The sequence below is a fragment of the Patella vulgata genome, chromosome 2 (assembly GCF_932274485.2).
Source record: "Patella vulgata chromosome 2, xgPatVulg1.2, whole genome shotgun sequence".
In the NCBI taxonomy this organism is placed as follows: domain Eukaryota; kingdom Metazoa; phylum Mollusca; class Gastropoda; family Patellidae; genus Patella; species Patella vulgata.
In genome coordinates, this window is record NC_065880.2 from 55,976,195 (window position 1) to 55,989,645 (window position 13,451).

Consider the following 13,451-nt stretch of genomic DNA (forward strand, 5'->3'; position numbering starts at 1 on the left):
TGGGCATAGTTGAGATGCAGGGAGGTGTGCAGGGAATTGGATGGACTTCAGTTTTTGTGGTTTTAAGTCTGGTAACTTCATTAAATATAATTTTTTTTTTCATCTGTAAACAAGAGTGAGCAGATTCACAATGGCGGCCGTTTGTTTACATTCACGCTATGGTTGCAAGGTTGAAAACTTTACAAGGCAAATTCAGAATTAAAGACACTTTCTCTTCAATACTGGACCCTAATAACATGTTTCATCCTCCTATGTGGTGATATTCAGCAAAATCCTGGCCCTTTTCAAGATAAAACTCTCAGTAACGCTGTCAACCCAAGAAAACCTACAGGTAAAAGGACACTCCAAATATCCTCATCATGTCAATGCAGTAATGACCACTCCATTTGTAATTTGTGTACACTTCAATCCTTGGCTTTTTTGAATTCTGGAGTTTTAGAAGTTAATTCCAGGCATTCCTGTAGTGATGTAAAGGCTTGCCGTTTATACATCTAAATGCACGTTCACTCCTACCTAAACTCTCTGAACTCCGACTCATTGCTTTGAAAGCAAATGCAGCGGTCATAGTTGTTAGTGAAACTTGGTTGGACGATAGTATTACAAATGAAGAAATTTACACCCAGAACTACAACATCAATAGAAAGGACAGAAACCGGCATGGCGGTGGTGTGTGTTTATATGTCCGATCTCTCAAAAATTATGATCGGGATGAATTTATAGAAAAGCCAACTTTTGCAAATTGGGAAACTTGTTTCAATTTAGGCAATGTTAATGAAGTGTGGTTTGGCTTTAAAAGTACTTTTTTGGAAATCTTAAATTCGGTTGCTCCAGTGAAAGAGGTTAGACTAAAACAGAGGACTGAGCCATGGATGTCATCCACCATTTTGGAATTAATTTCTAAAAGGGATTCGCCTTTGGCACGTTTTAAATAAATCTAAAAATGAATTTGATTACAAAAGTTTTTGTAAAGTAAGAAATAATACACAGAGAGCCATTAAAAGGGAAAATGTACATATTTGAGTAATAAACTGAAAGAACACAAAAATAACCCCAAAAATTTATGGAAAAGTTTAAAAGAATTTGGCTATAAGAAAGGCAAAAAGACAAATAGTAATATTGTAATATCCAATCACTTAACATTGTCAAAAGTACATGTCTAGATGACATTCCAGCTCGCTTTTTAAAAGACGGTGCTGGTGTCCTTAAAATACCCATTACATTTTTGATCAATTTATCCATTTCAGAGAATTCAGTTCCGGATGAGCTGAAATTGGCTAGGGTCAAACCATTATATAAAAAAAACAATTTTCTTCTTGTGATCAACTATAGGCCTGTGAGCTTTCTCAGTATTGTGTCAAAGATTCTGGAAAAGGCTGTTTATATACAACTGGAGACTCAACTGACACATGTTTGATCAGTTTGCTGGATCATCTCAAGGATCAAAATGTTAAAAGGAATTTTACCGGTATGGTCCTATTGGACCTGCAAAAAGTGTTTGACACAGTGGACCATGATATCTTGTGTAAAAAAACTTGAAATGATCGGCGTCCGATCCACAGGATGGTTTCCTTCATATCTTTCCAACAGGAAACAAGTTGTCAACGTTGGTAAAACTCTCTCAGACCCCTTGGACATTTCTTGTGGTGTTCCACAGGGCAGCATCCCTGTTGTTTCTCTGTTATGTGAATGACATGATCATTAGCATACCTGCCCCTTGTAAATTAATCTTCTATGCTGACGACAGTGCAATCATGTTTTCTATTCCAAATCCTGAAATAGTATCTGTAAAACTTAGCGGAGCCTTGCCTTAAAGGCTTGTTTGGTTAGTAGACAATTATCCCTTCATTTAAGTAAAACTGAATGTATGTTATTTGGCCCAAGTAGAAAACTAAAGAAAACTAGTAGTTTTGAAATAGTGTGTAATGATTAAGTCATTCAAGCAACAGATAGTGTAAAATATTTGGGTCTATATATTGATCATTATCTCTCTGGTGAATTAATAGTTAATAATATTAATAAAAAGGTCAATACCAGATTGAAATTTTTATTTAGATATAACAAGTCTTTAACAAAGTATACTAGGAAATTATTAACCAATGCTCTTATACAATGCCGCTTAGACTATGCATGCTCAGCTTGGTTCTCAGGCTTAAACAAATAGCTGAAGAACAAACTGCAAATTATTCACAACAAAGTTATCCGATTCAAACACGGCTTAGGTCCCAGAGATTCAATTACCCCAAATTTGTATAAAGATTTAAATAGTTTAAATCTTGATAATAAATAGAGTCAAGCAAATGAAATTGAGCCATGTTCACAAAATCCTTCATAATGGGTCTCCGGTGTACATGAAAGCCAATTTTCGCTTAGTCAGGGATGCTCATCTACATAGTACTAGATCAAGCATTTATAATTATGTTGTACCAAAATTCAAAAATAATACCCAATACTCAACTTACTACTATTCAAGTATTCAGACCTGGAATGAACTTCCAAACCAACTGAAATCAATAGAGAACATTGCCACTTTTAAGAAAAATGTTAAACAACACATGCTAGCAAAACAAATACAAATGTTTTAGTTTATGTATGTATACTCCAATGTCGTTCATACCTCTTTGTACTTCACATCCCTTATGGTAGACACACATTTCAATATTTATTGTCATATTCCATCCCTCTATGATAACATAACCTGATCCTCCTCCAAGGACCCCATTGGAAATAAACCTAGTTTTAATTTAAGCAGGTTTTTATGGGTTATCCTCAAGAGGCTGGTCATTCATGACATCATTACCTTTTCTCTCATCAAAACTTTCTCATCTTATTACCACGTAACTTATATTACCACCTCTATTGTTATGTTTGATATTTCTCTTGGAAAAATAAATAAATAAATTAAAAAAACACACACAGAGGAAAAAAAACACCCCTTGGCAGCCATTTTGAATAAAAGGCCGGCACCATGTGAAAAATACATTTTTAAAAATTGGTTTTGTCAAATTTGTTATTTTCGAAACATTTCGCTTCTAACACCAGCTTGTATTGTAAGATTTAAAAAAAACCCAAAAAAACCCTATTTATTGTCCCACCACTGAAACGCACTGGTTACAAGATATATCGCTCTCAGAATCTTCCTAGAGACCGCCATATATTGAATTATGTTAATTACGTCATTTCGCTTTGACTGAACCCAACTGCATTGGTTTCTTTTGCAATTTGTTTCGGGTAGAGCTGGGTGATATTTCGGTTTTTCGATATAAAACCACCACAGAAATTAAAACCGTCGAAAATACCGTCTTCAGAAAAATATCGAAAACCGAACATAGGCTATCGCGATATATCGCGATTTTGATTTTTGTGGATGGTGTTTAACATAAATATTTAAAAACATTCTTCCTTTTTATGTTATTTACGACATTTTATGGCTTAATGGTGAATAAATACTATTATAATCTCCAGAGTGTTCATTTCACGAAGTTTGCAAAACCCACTAAATAAAGAGCTTTGTTTTCGTCACATGACTTCTCGCTCACTTTTCCACCTGACCGATACCGTAAGGATTATCCAAGCTTCTGTTAAATTTCTATGCATCTTGATGAATTGTTTATACCGATACTTTGATTTTCCAAAGGAATCATTGATTTTCTGATTGAAATACATTTTAATAAAACTGAAATGTCAATAATGCCAACTACCGGTAGATTGTTTATCATTCAGCGTCAGAAGTGTCATGGAGGTCCATGATCCGAAAAATTTCTATTTGATATTTGACTAAATCAATCGATACTTTTTGACACACTACTTCTGTTTTATAGTTTAATTTAGCATTCTTGTATTGTAAATTAATGCATTTTCAAGAAGGCATACTTTTAATGCGAAAACACAAATTTTCAAGGGTAAATGAATAGCATCCAATCGTACCCGTGGCTATTTTTTACTTTATTTTTGTGCCTCCTTCACATGTAAATATTTTTTTAATTTAAATAAAATATCATAATTAATGTATTGGAAATCAAAATTTTATAAACAACAACATTTGTAAATTCGGTACTGAATTTATGCTAAGAACTTTTAATAATATTGAAAAGAAAGTGTCAAGTGAATACTCCGGGGGTATTTCCAACTATTTATGCATGTTTATTTATATTTAAAAGGATATAAACTGAAAATATCGAGACAGCTGATTCCAGGGAGATCTCCCAGCTCTAGTTTCGGGTTACTTCACTTTTGGCATTAACTTGCCCAGCCTAATAGAATGCACGACTCGATTGGTGATTGCGGGGGGGGGGGGCAAATGGTTAGCACGTGTGCGCTGTATCATAAGGTCTAACTTTGAGTCAACTGGCGTGGTTTCGATTCCCCAGTTGTACGTGACAAGAAGTAGGGTTTCCTGTCCAACCTCGTGGGTTTTCTTGTGGTCCTCTGGTTTCCTCCCACTGCTAAAGACCCCTACGCGCAAGCGAATTATTGAAATAAAATTGAACCATGTGTTAGTCCCGAAATGACCTAGTTTGTGTCGAGTAGACGTTAAACCCAACCTCTCTCTCTCTCTCTCCCTCTCTCTCTCTCTCTCTCTCTCTCTCTCTCTCTCGATTGGTGATTATTAAATGACCATTGTGTCTTTAATATTGGGTATTTGGATTCCATATTTTCACGGCAAGATAATAATAATAATAATAATAATAATAAAAACTTTATTTAATGAGGCAACGTATTTAGTTTGCAAAAAAAAAACTAATCTTCCATAGGTCCCTCCTAAACTACAAAGACATATATACATAACAACATTAACATTGATTGAAATGGAAAATACTGAGTTGGGAGTTTAGCGCCTTTAACATAATATTCTAATTCTGTTTGTTGTTTTAGGTGGAATTAAGCATTGGTGAGGAAATAAATAATTTAAAAAATGAAAAGTTATTTAATTGTTTTCTATAGTATTGACATATCGTAAAAATATCGTAAATTTATCAAATATAATTTATACAACTACAAAATAATAAGATTTAAATTAAGAAAAAGGGATATAATATATTATAACTAAATACTCCTTTTTTACGACCAATACACCGAGAGGGTCTAAGCATGATGGCATATAATAAAGTGCCTTATTAATGATGCATTATATACGATTTAGATAAAGAGCTGTCCGTTCTTGCTATAATGAAAAAGACATAATGAAAAGTGAATAAATTGAAAATGTCATTGAAATTACTTTGTTCTGAGCGAAGTTATGAGTGTTGGAAGAGGTAGCGCAGATTGTTTATTATCATAGTAACGGTACTAGACAAACGAGACGAAGTCTCAATTATCCATTTTATGGTACTTTCAATCTCGCAATCGTTCTAATCCATTTTAATCTCTGTCATCCGATAGTCTAGAGAGTTAATTATGGGCTTGCCGTGCTATTAAATGTCTAAATAATAGTTTTTATACAGACATGTTAACTATATTTGACACATTATAGCTTAGATAACCAAGGTAATCGTCATACTCTGATAAAATAGACGTCTTCATTAGTCCAGTTGGAGTCAACAGTAGATCGTTAAACCCTATTCACTTTCATTTCATTTCTGATCCAATGGAAATTCGTTAACGGTAAACATTGGCGTGTATGTAATCTAATGCAGAAATACTATTGAGAAAAAGCCACGCACGACGCGTGAAGTTTTCGACGAGCGACGTTTTCAGGTTGACATACATTGGCCGAAATGGTACACCATAGAAAGTTAAACATTATGTCACAGAGTAAAAATATTTTTACTCTGTGATTATGTACTGCGCCTGCACCGGGATTCTCATTTCATTTGCACGGATGTTACAAGTAAGTACACTATCAATTTTTGTATAATTCACATGAACGTCTGTATATATATTTACTGGGAGATATTTACTAGATATTTACCGTTGTTTTGATTATGTACTATCGATACTGGGAGATGTTTACTAGATATTTACCATGTGACAAGGACTAAGATCCGGCCCGCGCTCGACATTCTTTCAGTTATACCTGGCCCACTATGAAAAAAGTTTGGTGACCCCTGATCATACTATATAAGTTATACCCATTCGGTTTCAACGCAACAAAAACACTCTGCAGGTGCAAAATAACGACCCGTCAACAGTGAATTGTAATCGGTGCGTTGCTTTCGTTGTGTGAAGTTGAGTATAGCAGCTGGACCTGATATTATAGTCGTGTACATGAAAAATATACATCTCTTTGGTAAGTTAAAGTTGAATATATTAATTATATGCATTAATAAACTGGGATTGGCAGATATAGTGTCATGAATTGAGAAATTTTAAAATAGCATATCTGTACTTAAAGGAGCTAAATCGCTAATATTTGGAACTCAGAAATTGAAATGAAATGAAATGAAATGGGGTTTAACGTCCTACTGTTCTGCTCCGAACTGGGCTAATGAAGACGGGCATACGCCATACAGTGTGGTACGAGAGAAATTTTGCCCGGACAGCGGCACTATGGCCTACTCTTATATCGAATTCTATCTGTCAAGGGATTTTTTACGTGCACGCCAATGTGTACACGGGACCTCGGTATTTCGTCTCATCCGAACGACTAGACAGCTGTCCTTGTCAGGCCCTCCGTCCTGCATCACTGACAAGGGGAACCACGCCAGAAAATCGGGATGAACTTTCTCGGCCAATGCAGGGATCGAACACCCGACCTCCAGGCTAGCGAGCCAGCGACTTACCCACTTAGCCACCTTGATCCCCACTTAGAAATTGACACAAACGCATGTAATAATGTAATATGAATGTATATAAACTGATTTACATTCAGTCCTTTCCATTTTTACTCTAATTTCAAATCAGTTATGTTCGGTGAAATACGCCAGAAGTCTCAATCGAATGGCAGTCTCTAGCGTATGGTTATTCCAGTCTGCATATGAAGCATTCATTGCGCTTATGTCTAGCCTCGTTCTTCGAGTCTCATGTTACAAATAGCGCTGAAGTGCATTATGGTACACGATTCGTGTACCAGTGGTGAAATGTTTATTTTGTCTTAAAGATACTTTCCCAGAAAAGTATTTATCGGGTGGTTATTTTCAATAAAAGTATGTCAAATTTGGTATATATGAAAAATATAGACACCCATTCTTACTAGAAAAACACAGGATTACCCGAAAAACGCCCATGGGGCAAGCACTGGGCAAAATTGTCAGGATATCACTAACTGGCAACCCGACGACTGTTATCTGCCACCTTCTTGTGTGCCAGCTTAAGTGAGGGAGCGGTTGTTATTTCTTGATCAAATGGTTAGGCGGTTTGGGGAACATTGATGGGTATCAACGTACAAAAGACTCTGCAATTAAACGGCGGAAAAAGAAGTTGACAGAAATAATTAAGAATTTACCTTGGCCTTAATATGTATGGTAAATGTACAGTAAGTAATGATAAATACATTCTGAAAAATGGACCCTCCCACAATGAAGCTAAGTTGACAGACATTGCGTCTAACAAAAGCTTACTTATAGCTATAGGTATCCCCGGCGAATACAAAGTTTTGAAAGGGAATTGAAGCAAATTTTTTATAGATTGGTTACTTTGAATATGTTTTTAGTCCAAATATATCATCAAATCACAAAGTTTATATGCGGGAATGTATCTTAAAATATTGGATACCAGAAGCCCATCTTTTACCGGCAAGATCACAACATCAATATTGATTTAAATTGACAAATAATTCGTATCTTCAATGTGGAAAGCTTTGGATGATATTGGTTTAGAGACTTAGCTACTTTAAACAATAAAATAACATATTGTTGTGTTGTGTGATAATTGTGAGATGATAATAAATCTAATTTGTATCTATTCAGCCACAATAACACTTTTGTACTATTTAGAGTTGGTATGGCTCGTCCAAACTCAACTGCATTCATTGAACATTTAAAGTCAACAATATTTATTGGTTGCCCAAACAAAGATACACGTGATAAAGAATGTGTTATCTAGATATAATTTGTGGGGCAAATTCTTTTCTATGGAGTACCATTTGCAACACATCATATTTTTCAATCAATCATTCAAATGGACATTTCCACATTCTGACATACATTAAATCATATAAGCTAGCTGTCTGCCCTCTATAGGCGTCTTCAGATTATATATGTGCTAAATAATATTATCACAACCGTAAAGCTGTACTACTTTGTTTCACGGTAAACGATTAGAAGATAAAATATATGCTGACGGAAATTGATTTCAACACTGGCTTAATAACATTTTAACATTTTAAAGTACTTTTCGTCCGTCTTGGGACTATTCATAAATAATGTTATATATATATATATAATATATACATATATATATATTAATCTAAAACGGAGAAATACAGGCATAGGTTTTATTTTTGTCTTAAAATTATTATTACAGGACCTGGTGTCATATGGTAATTTATACCATGAAACTCGGTATCTGAACACTAAAATATATTTGAACGAAAGTTAAAAGCTTTGAATGTTTGGACTTACAGGAACAATTATCATCTGAAGAATGTAAACATCGCCCTGGGTCCGTATTCAAAGGATATCTCAAGTCTAAGATAGTCATTTAATTACTAGATTTCACTTAAATATACATAACTTCCTGTAAGTTAAGGGTAAGTGGTATTCAATGGCAATGTTAAGCATCAAATTTTCCCTTAAAGTTAAGCTGGGTCCGTATTCAAAGGATATCTTAAGTCTAAGATAGTCACTTAACTACTAGATTTCACTTAAATATACGTAACTTCCTGTAAGTTAAGGGTAAGTGGTATTCAATGGCAATGTTAAGTATCAAATTTTCTCTTAAAGTTAAGCTGCCTTAACTTTTAAGTGTTAGTCTTTAAGTGGTATTCAAAGGCCAGCTTAAGTGAGAAAAATCCACTTAACTTTAAATAACCTATGGGAGGTACCTTAAAGTTAAGTGAGATTATGGTGACTTCTTTTGACCGGAGGACAAATGTAGTAGCAGGGACGTAATGGCGATGTTAACAGTTTTTTTCATCGCCAGCTTTGATGTTGTAGTGCCATAATAATGTACATGGTTAATACCACCGAGATGGTCAAGGATATTTATCATGTTCATTTTGCTTAATCATGTTTTCCACGACAGTCATATAATATAATAAAGTTTAATGCTTTAAATTCATTTGTAAAATTTGACATTGTGATGACATTTCGTTGTAGATTTCAGAAAATATTTATATTACCGCGAAAAGCAAGGCATGATTTATTTTTTACAATTTACAATTCATTCCCACATATACATATTTGAAGTTAGCTGCGGGTGGGCAGTAATATTGATTATAACATGTTCTTGTCTTCGTTTGTATTTACAAATTATATGTAAACCAGTGGTTTACAATTAATTACTTGTGTTACCTATTGCGTTTTAATTGGTAGTATTTATTCGGGTAAAAAATAATGCTACATGCATCTTTCGTACACGCAATGTACCGTCAACGCCAGGCCTTTGAGAAACTAAAGTGTACGTACTTAAACAATGTCTATGAATTTCTGAAATGATGGATTTATAAAAAACACTGAATGATTTGTTCAGTCTAACTTCAGTCAAAGGTATGGTGGCTGTTAGCAGCGATTCTACATTCTCGACTTGCTGGGTTGTAAAAGCGACAAGTTGACAAAATCAACCCGGCAATCGTCGCATTCATTTTGTCGACTTGTCGGGTCAATTCTGTTGACTTGTCGCCTTCGAATTATTCACAACCCACAAATCGACAAAATACTATTCTTTTGCTTTGTCGACTTGTCGACCTGTCGCATCGGAATTCAATCAGTGCGCATGAGCATTCTTCGATTAAGCGTGGCAGCGTGTTATGGCCATTTCATAATCTTTACGAGACGTCAAGGCGAGGGAGCTAGAGTGCGAAAGCGTGAAGGTTCTTAAGTTCAATTCACATGTGTTTTCCGGCGTGTTTTCCCCATGTCAGTGGTGCAGGAAGGAGGGCCAGACAAGGACAGCTATTTAGTCGTTCGGATGGTACGAAAAACCGAGGTCCCGTGTTGGTACATTGGCGTTGGAATTCGATATAAAAGTAGGCCGTAGCGCCGCTGTCCGGACGACATTTTCCTCATAGCACACTGTATGGCGTATGCCCGTCTTCATTAGCCCAGTTAGAGCAGAACAAATGAACGTTAAACCCCATTTCATTTTCAATCACATATCATTTATATGTCGTTATTTGAACGTGTCTGGTGATAATACGTTATTTTGTTAATTAGAAACTATATTGTTTTTATTAGAAATTATATACTTTTTATAAACAAAAACAAACATTTTGGAGATAGACCACGTTTATTTAAACAAGGGCTTAGTTTATCAAGCAAGGTACTTTTTCTGCATCAATGAAGACGGGCATACGCTATGCAGTGTAGGTCTACCATGAGGTAAATTTTGCCCAGGCTGCGGCGATACGGCCTACTCTTATTTCAAACTCCATCTAGGGTTCCATTACGTGTACGCTTACACGGGACGACGGTTTTCCGTAACATCAGAAAGACTAGACACTGTTCACTTCCATCACTTCCATCCCCACTCGCGTCCTGCACCACTGACAAGGTGAAATCACGCTGGAAAAGTCTGGGGTAATTTTTTAGCCAGTATGGCGACAAAAATAAACTTCGGCATAGTTTATCAAGCAAGCTACTTTTCTGCACCAATGCAGTGTGCTATGAGGGAAATTTTGTCCAGACAGCGGCTCCACGGCCTACTCTTATTTAAAATTCCAACTGACAAAGGTTTCATTACGTGCACACCACCGTACATTGGACATTGGGGAAGCCATGCTGGACGCAGACCTGCCGGTTAGAAAACCAGCGATACAGTAAGTTACTCCTAATTTTTGGCAAAAGTCAGGGAGATTTGAAACTGGGATGTGGCCAAGAAAGAGCTTTAGTGTATTCCGTAAAAGTAACTTGCCTAGAAACATCCTAAGAAAAGGGGATTTAAGCTAGCATAGTGTATTCTCAATTATGATAGATGTATTAAAAGCATACATTAGAATACGTCATATCAACATATATAACTGACTCTTCTAAAATATAGATTCCTAATTTTATGGGTCGTTAGCTGCAAATTTAACAAGTCGACAGAATTGACACGACAAGTCGACAAAATGAAGGCGACGATAGTCGGGTTAGTTTGTCGCGTTGTAGGGTTGATTTTGTCGACTTGTCGAGTTGTCGCCTTCACAACCCGACAAGACGACAAAATATAATTATTTCGACTTATCGTGCCGCGACTTGTCGCCTTCACAACCCGACAAGTCGAGAATGTAGAATCGCCGCTAACAGCCATCATACAAAGGTCCTTTATGGAACGCCATTACTGCCTTGTGTGACTATACTTTAGATGATTATGTAGTTTTGTCATTATGAAGTGAATCTATCGTTAAGTGCCCTGATTTTGACATTATATGCGGTCGTTTTGGCATTACATTTCGTGGTTCTGTTATTACAGGTAGTGATTTTGTCATAACATGCCGTGATGTTGACATTACATGCCGTGATGTTGACATTACATGAAATGGTTATTTCATTACATTATCTGCATATTTCATTGCGTGTTGTTGGTTAATTGAGCCAAATGACGTCGAAACCCACCCTTATAACTTATATGGTAATGGAAATTTACTGGAGAAACTTCCCATGAGATATCTGTATTATCAAGGAAGGTTCCATCAAGGGAAGTAATAAGCTCCAGATTTGATTGACTTCCTGTTCTAAGAATAGCTCTTCATGATGTCATCATCGGGATATCCCACGCGGTACCGATTCCCGAATAATAATAAATACATAAGATCAGCGGAAAGGGGGGTTTAAATGACTTGGATTACCACATAATAAATTCAAGTTGATTAATGACATTCTATACACAGTCCGTCCGCGGATAATCTGCTTGTATTGTTTACAGATATATATTATAGCCTATAACACGCTGGTGTCAATTATTCAATATCATCTACACGACTACAGACTCGAGTTCGACATTGATTGACAAGTGTTGATTTTTTCCGTCGATTGACAAGTCGAAAGTAATATTTATATTTTAAGTCACGCGTGTAATTATATGCCTATTGATTCGACTAAGACGCTCAAACAAGTAGGATATCAGAGAGATAGTCGTTAACAAATGTGAAGCTGAACATAGAAAACCTTAAAGAATTGGCAACCAGACAAAGTTGTTTTTATATATAATAATACGGGTAATTTGCAAAAAAAATATGTTATCAGTGAAAACCAAATTCAACCTATTCTTATAAGCTTATTTTTATTATTTGCCATGGGAAAACATCATTTTTTTTTTAAAAAACAGTAATTTTTTTTAAAAAAACGCAAAATATTGTTTCTATTTTCTATTCTTTCGCAATTCAAGGGCTGAGATGACTGGAAATAGCATTTCCAGACTTCTAGTTTTCGAAATTTTCTGGGGGAGGCCACCTGGTCTTTATACTCGCAAAGTCTGACTTTGTCGTTCCTGTCCACCCTTTATTCATGGTCTCTTGAATCCGCCTTTGTAATTTTCCATTTTTATTTCTTATTGTTGACTTTCTTTTAATCAAGTTGGTTAAATAGATCATTTGGGCTAATGTTAATATAAGTAACCTGCATTTAAACTATGACAGGATGAGGCTGATAACCCAAGGTTTGTCAGTTTGTTTGACGATCATCATCACTCCAGTTTGCAAATATCTCAGCAATAACTGAAAACAGGGCTTTTACTTGTTTTTCTAAGGACTGTTAAGCATGTCGTACAATAATTAAGCCCCAAAACAATAACTTTTTCACAATTTCAATCTTTCAGGTACCACAGAAAATATTTTTAAGAATTATGGCTCCATGTTATGCTTGCTATATAATATGGTGAAGCCCCTGGGCCCAGATGCCAGTCAAATCTACAAACCTTAGACGCTACCCTGCAAAAGGCAATGTGTCTTTATTTAAGGAAACAAAATTGAATAGGCCTACTAATTATTGATCTCACATCTCCTACCCATACTGGTCTAAGCCTTTGTGGCTTCTCTGGCAAATTCTAAGGAAACACTTGTCTGCGATATCACCCTATGTGGAAATAGGCATTAAACTTACCCCCTCCCCCACTCCCCATTTAGGATTGAGCATAAAGGCACATCATGAAGGAAAAAAATCACTGGGTGGGGCTGACATCTGAAAGGTTGCTAGCTACAACCAAGTCCGAACCAGATTTTAATGTAAGATTTTTTAAATTTTTCATAATAGTCTTCTTGGATTAAAACCAGTATACTGTCCGTATCTTCAGGACACAACATGAGGGTATTAGACTATTAGAACTCTATTCCCTGTAGTACCTGTCACATCACAAACTGCCTGTAAGCCATGTGTCGTCTCTGTGATTTACATCTTCGTCCTTACCAATTTCTAGGACATCGGTTCGGTACACATTGG

At 35.8% G+C, this 13,451-nt stretch overlaps 1 protein-coding gene across 2 annotated transcripts in view; it reads left to right on the plus strand.

The window, feature by feature from the left end:
- Nucleotides 1–5,710: 5,710 nt before the first annotated feature.
- The window catches only part of LOC126811187 (snake venom 5'-nucleotidase), a 59,747-nt gene continuing 52,006 nt past the window's right edge, over nucleotides 5,711–13,451 (plus strand). Inside the window, exon 1 of one of the 2 annotated variants that reach the window (XM_050536749.1) lies at nucleotides 5,711–5,827. In XM_050536749.1, coding sequence (XP_050392706.1) covers nucleotides 5,777–5,827 — 51 coding nt within the window. In that variant the 5' untranslated portion in view covers nucleotides 5,711–5,776. Of the gene's footprint in view, nucleotides 5,828–5,995; nucleotides 6,227–13,451 lie in introns of those variants that run through there. The other variant, XM_050536750.2, reaches the window with a different exon arrangement.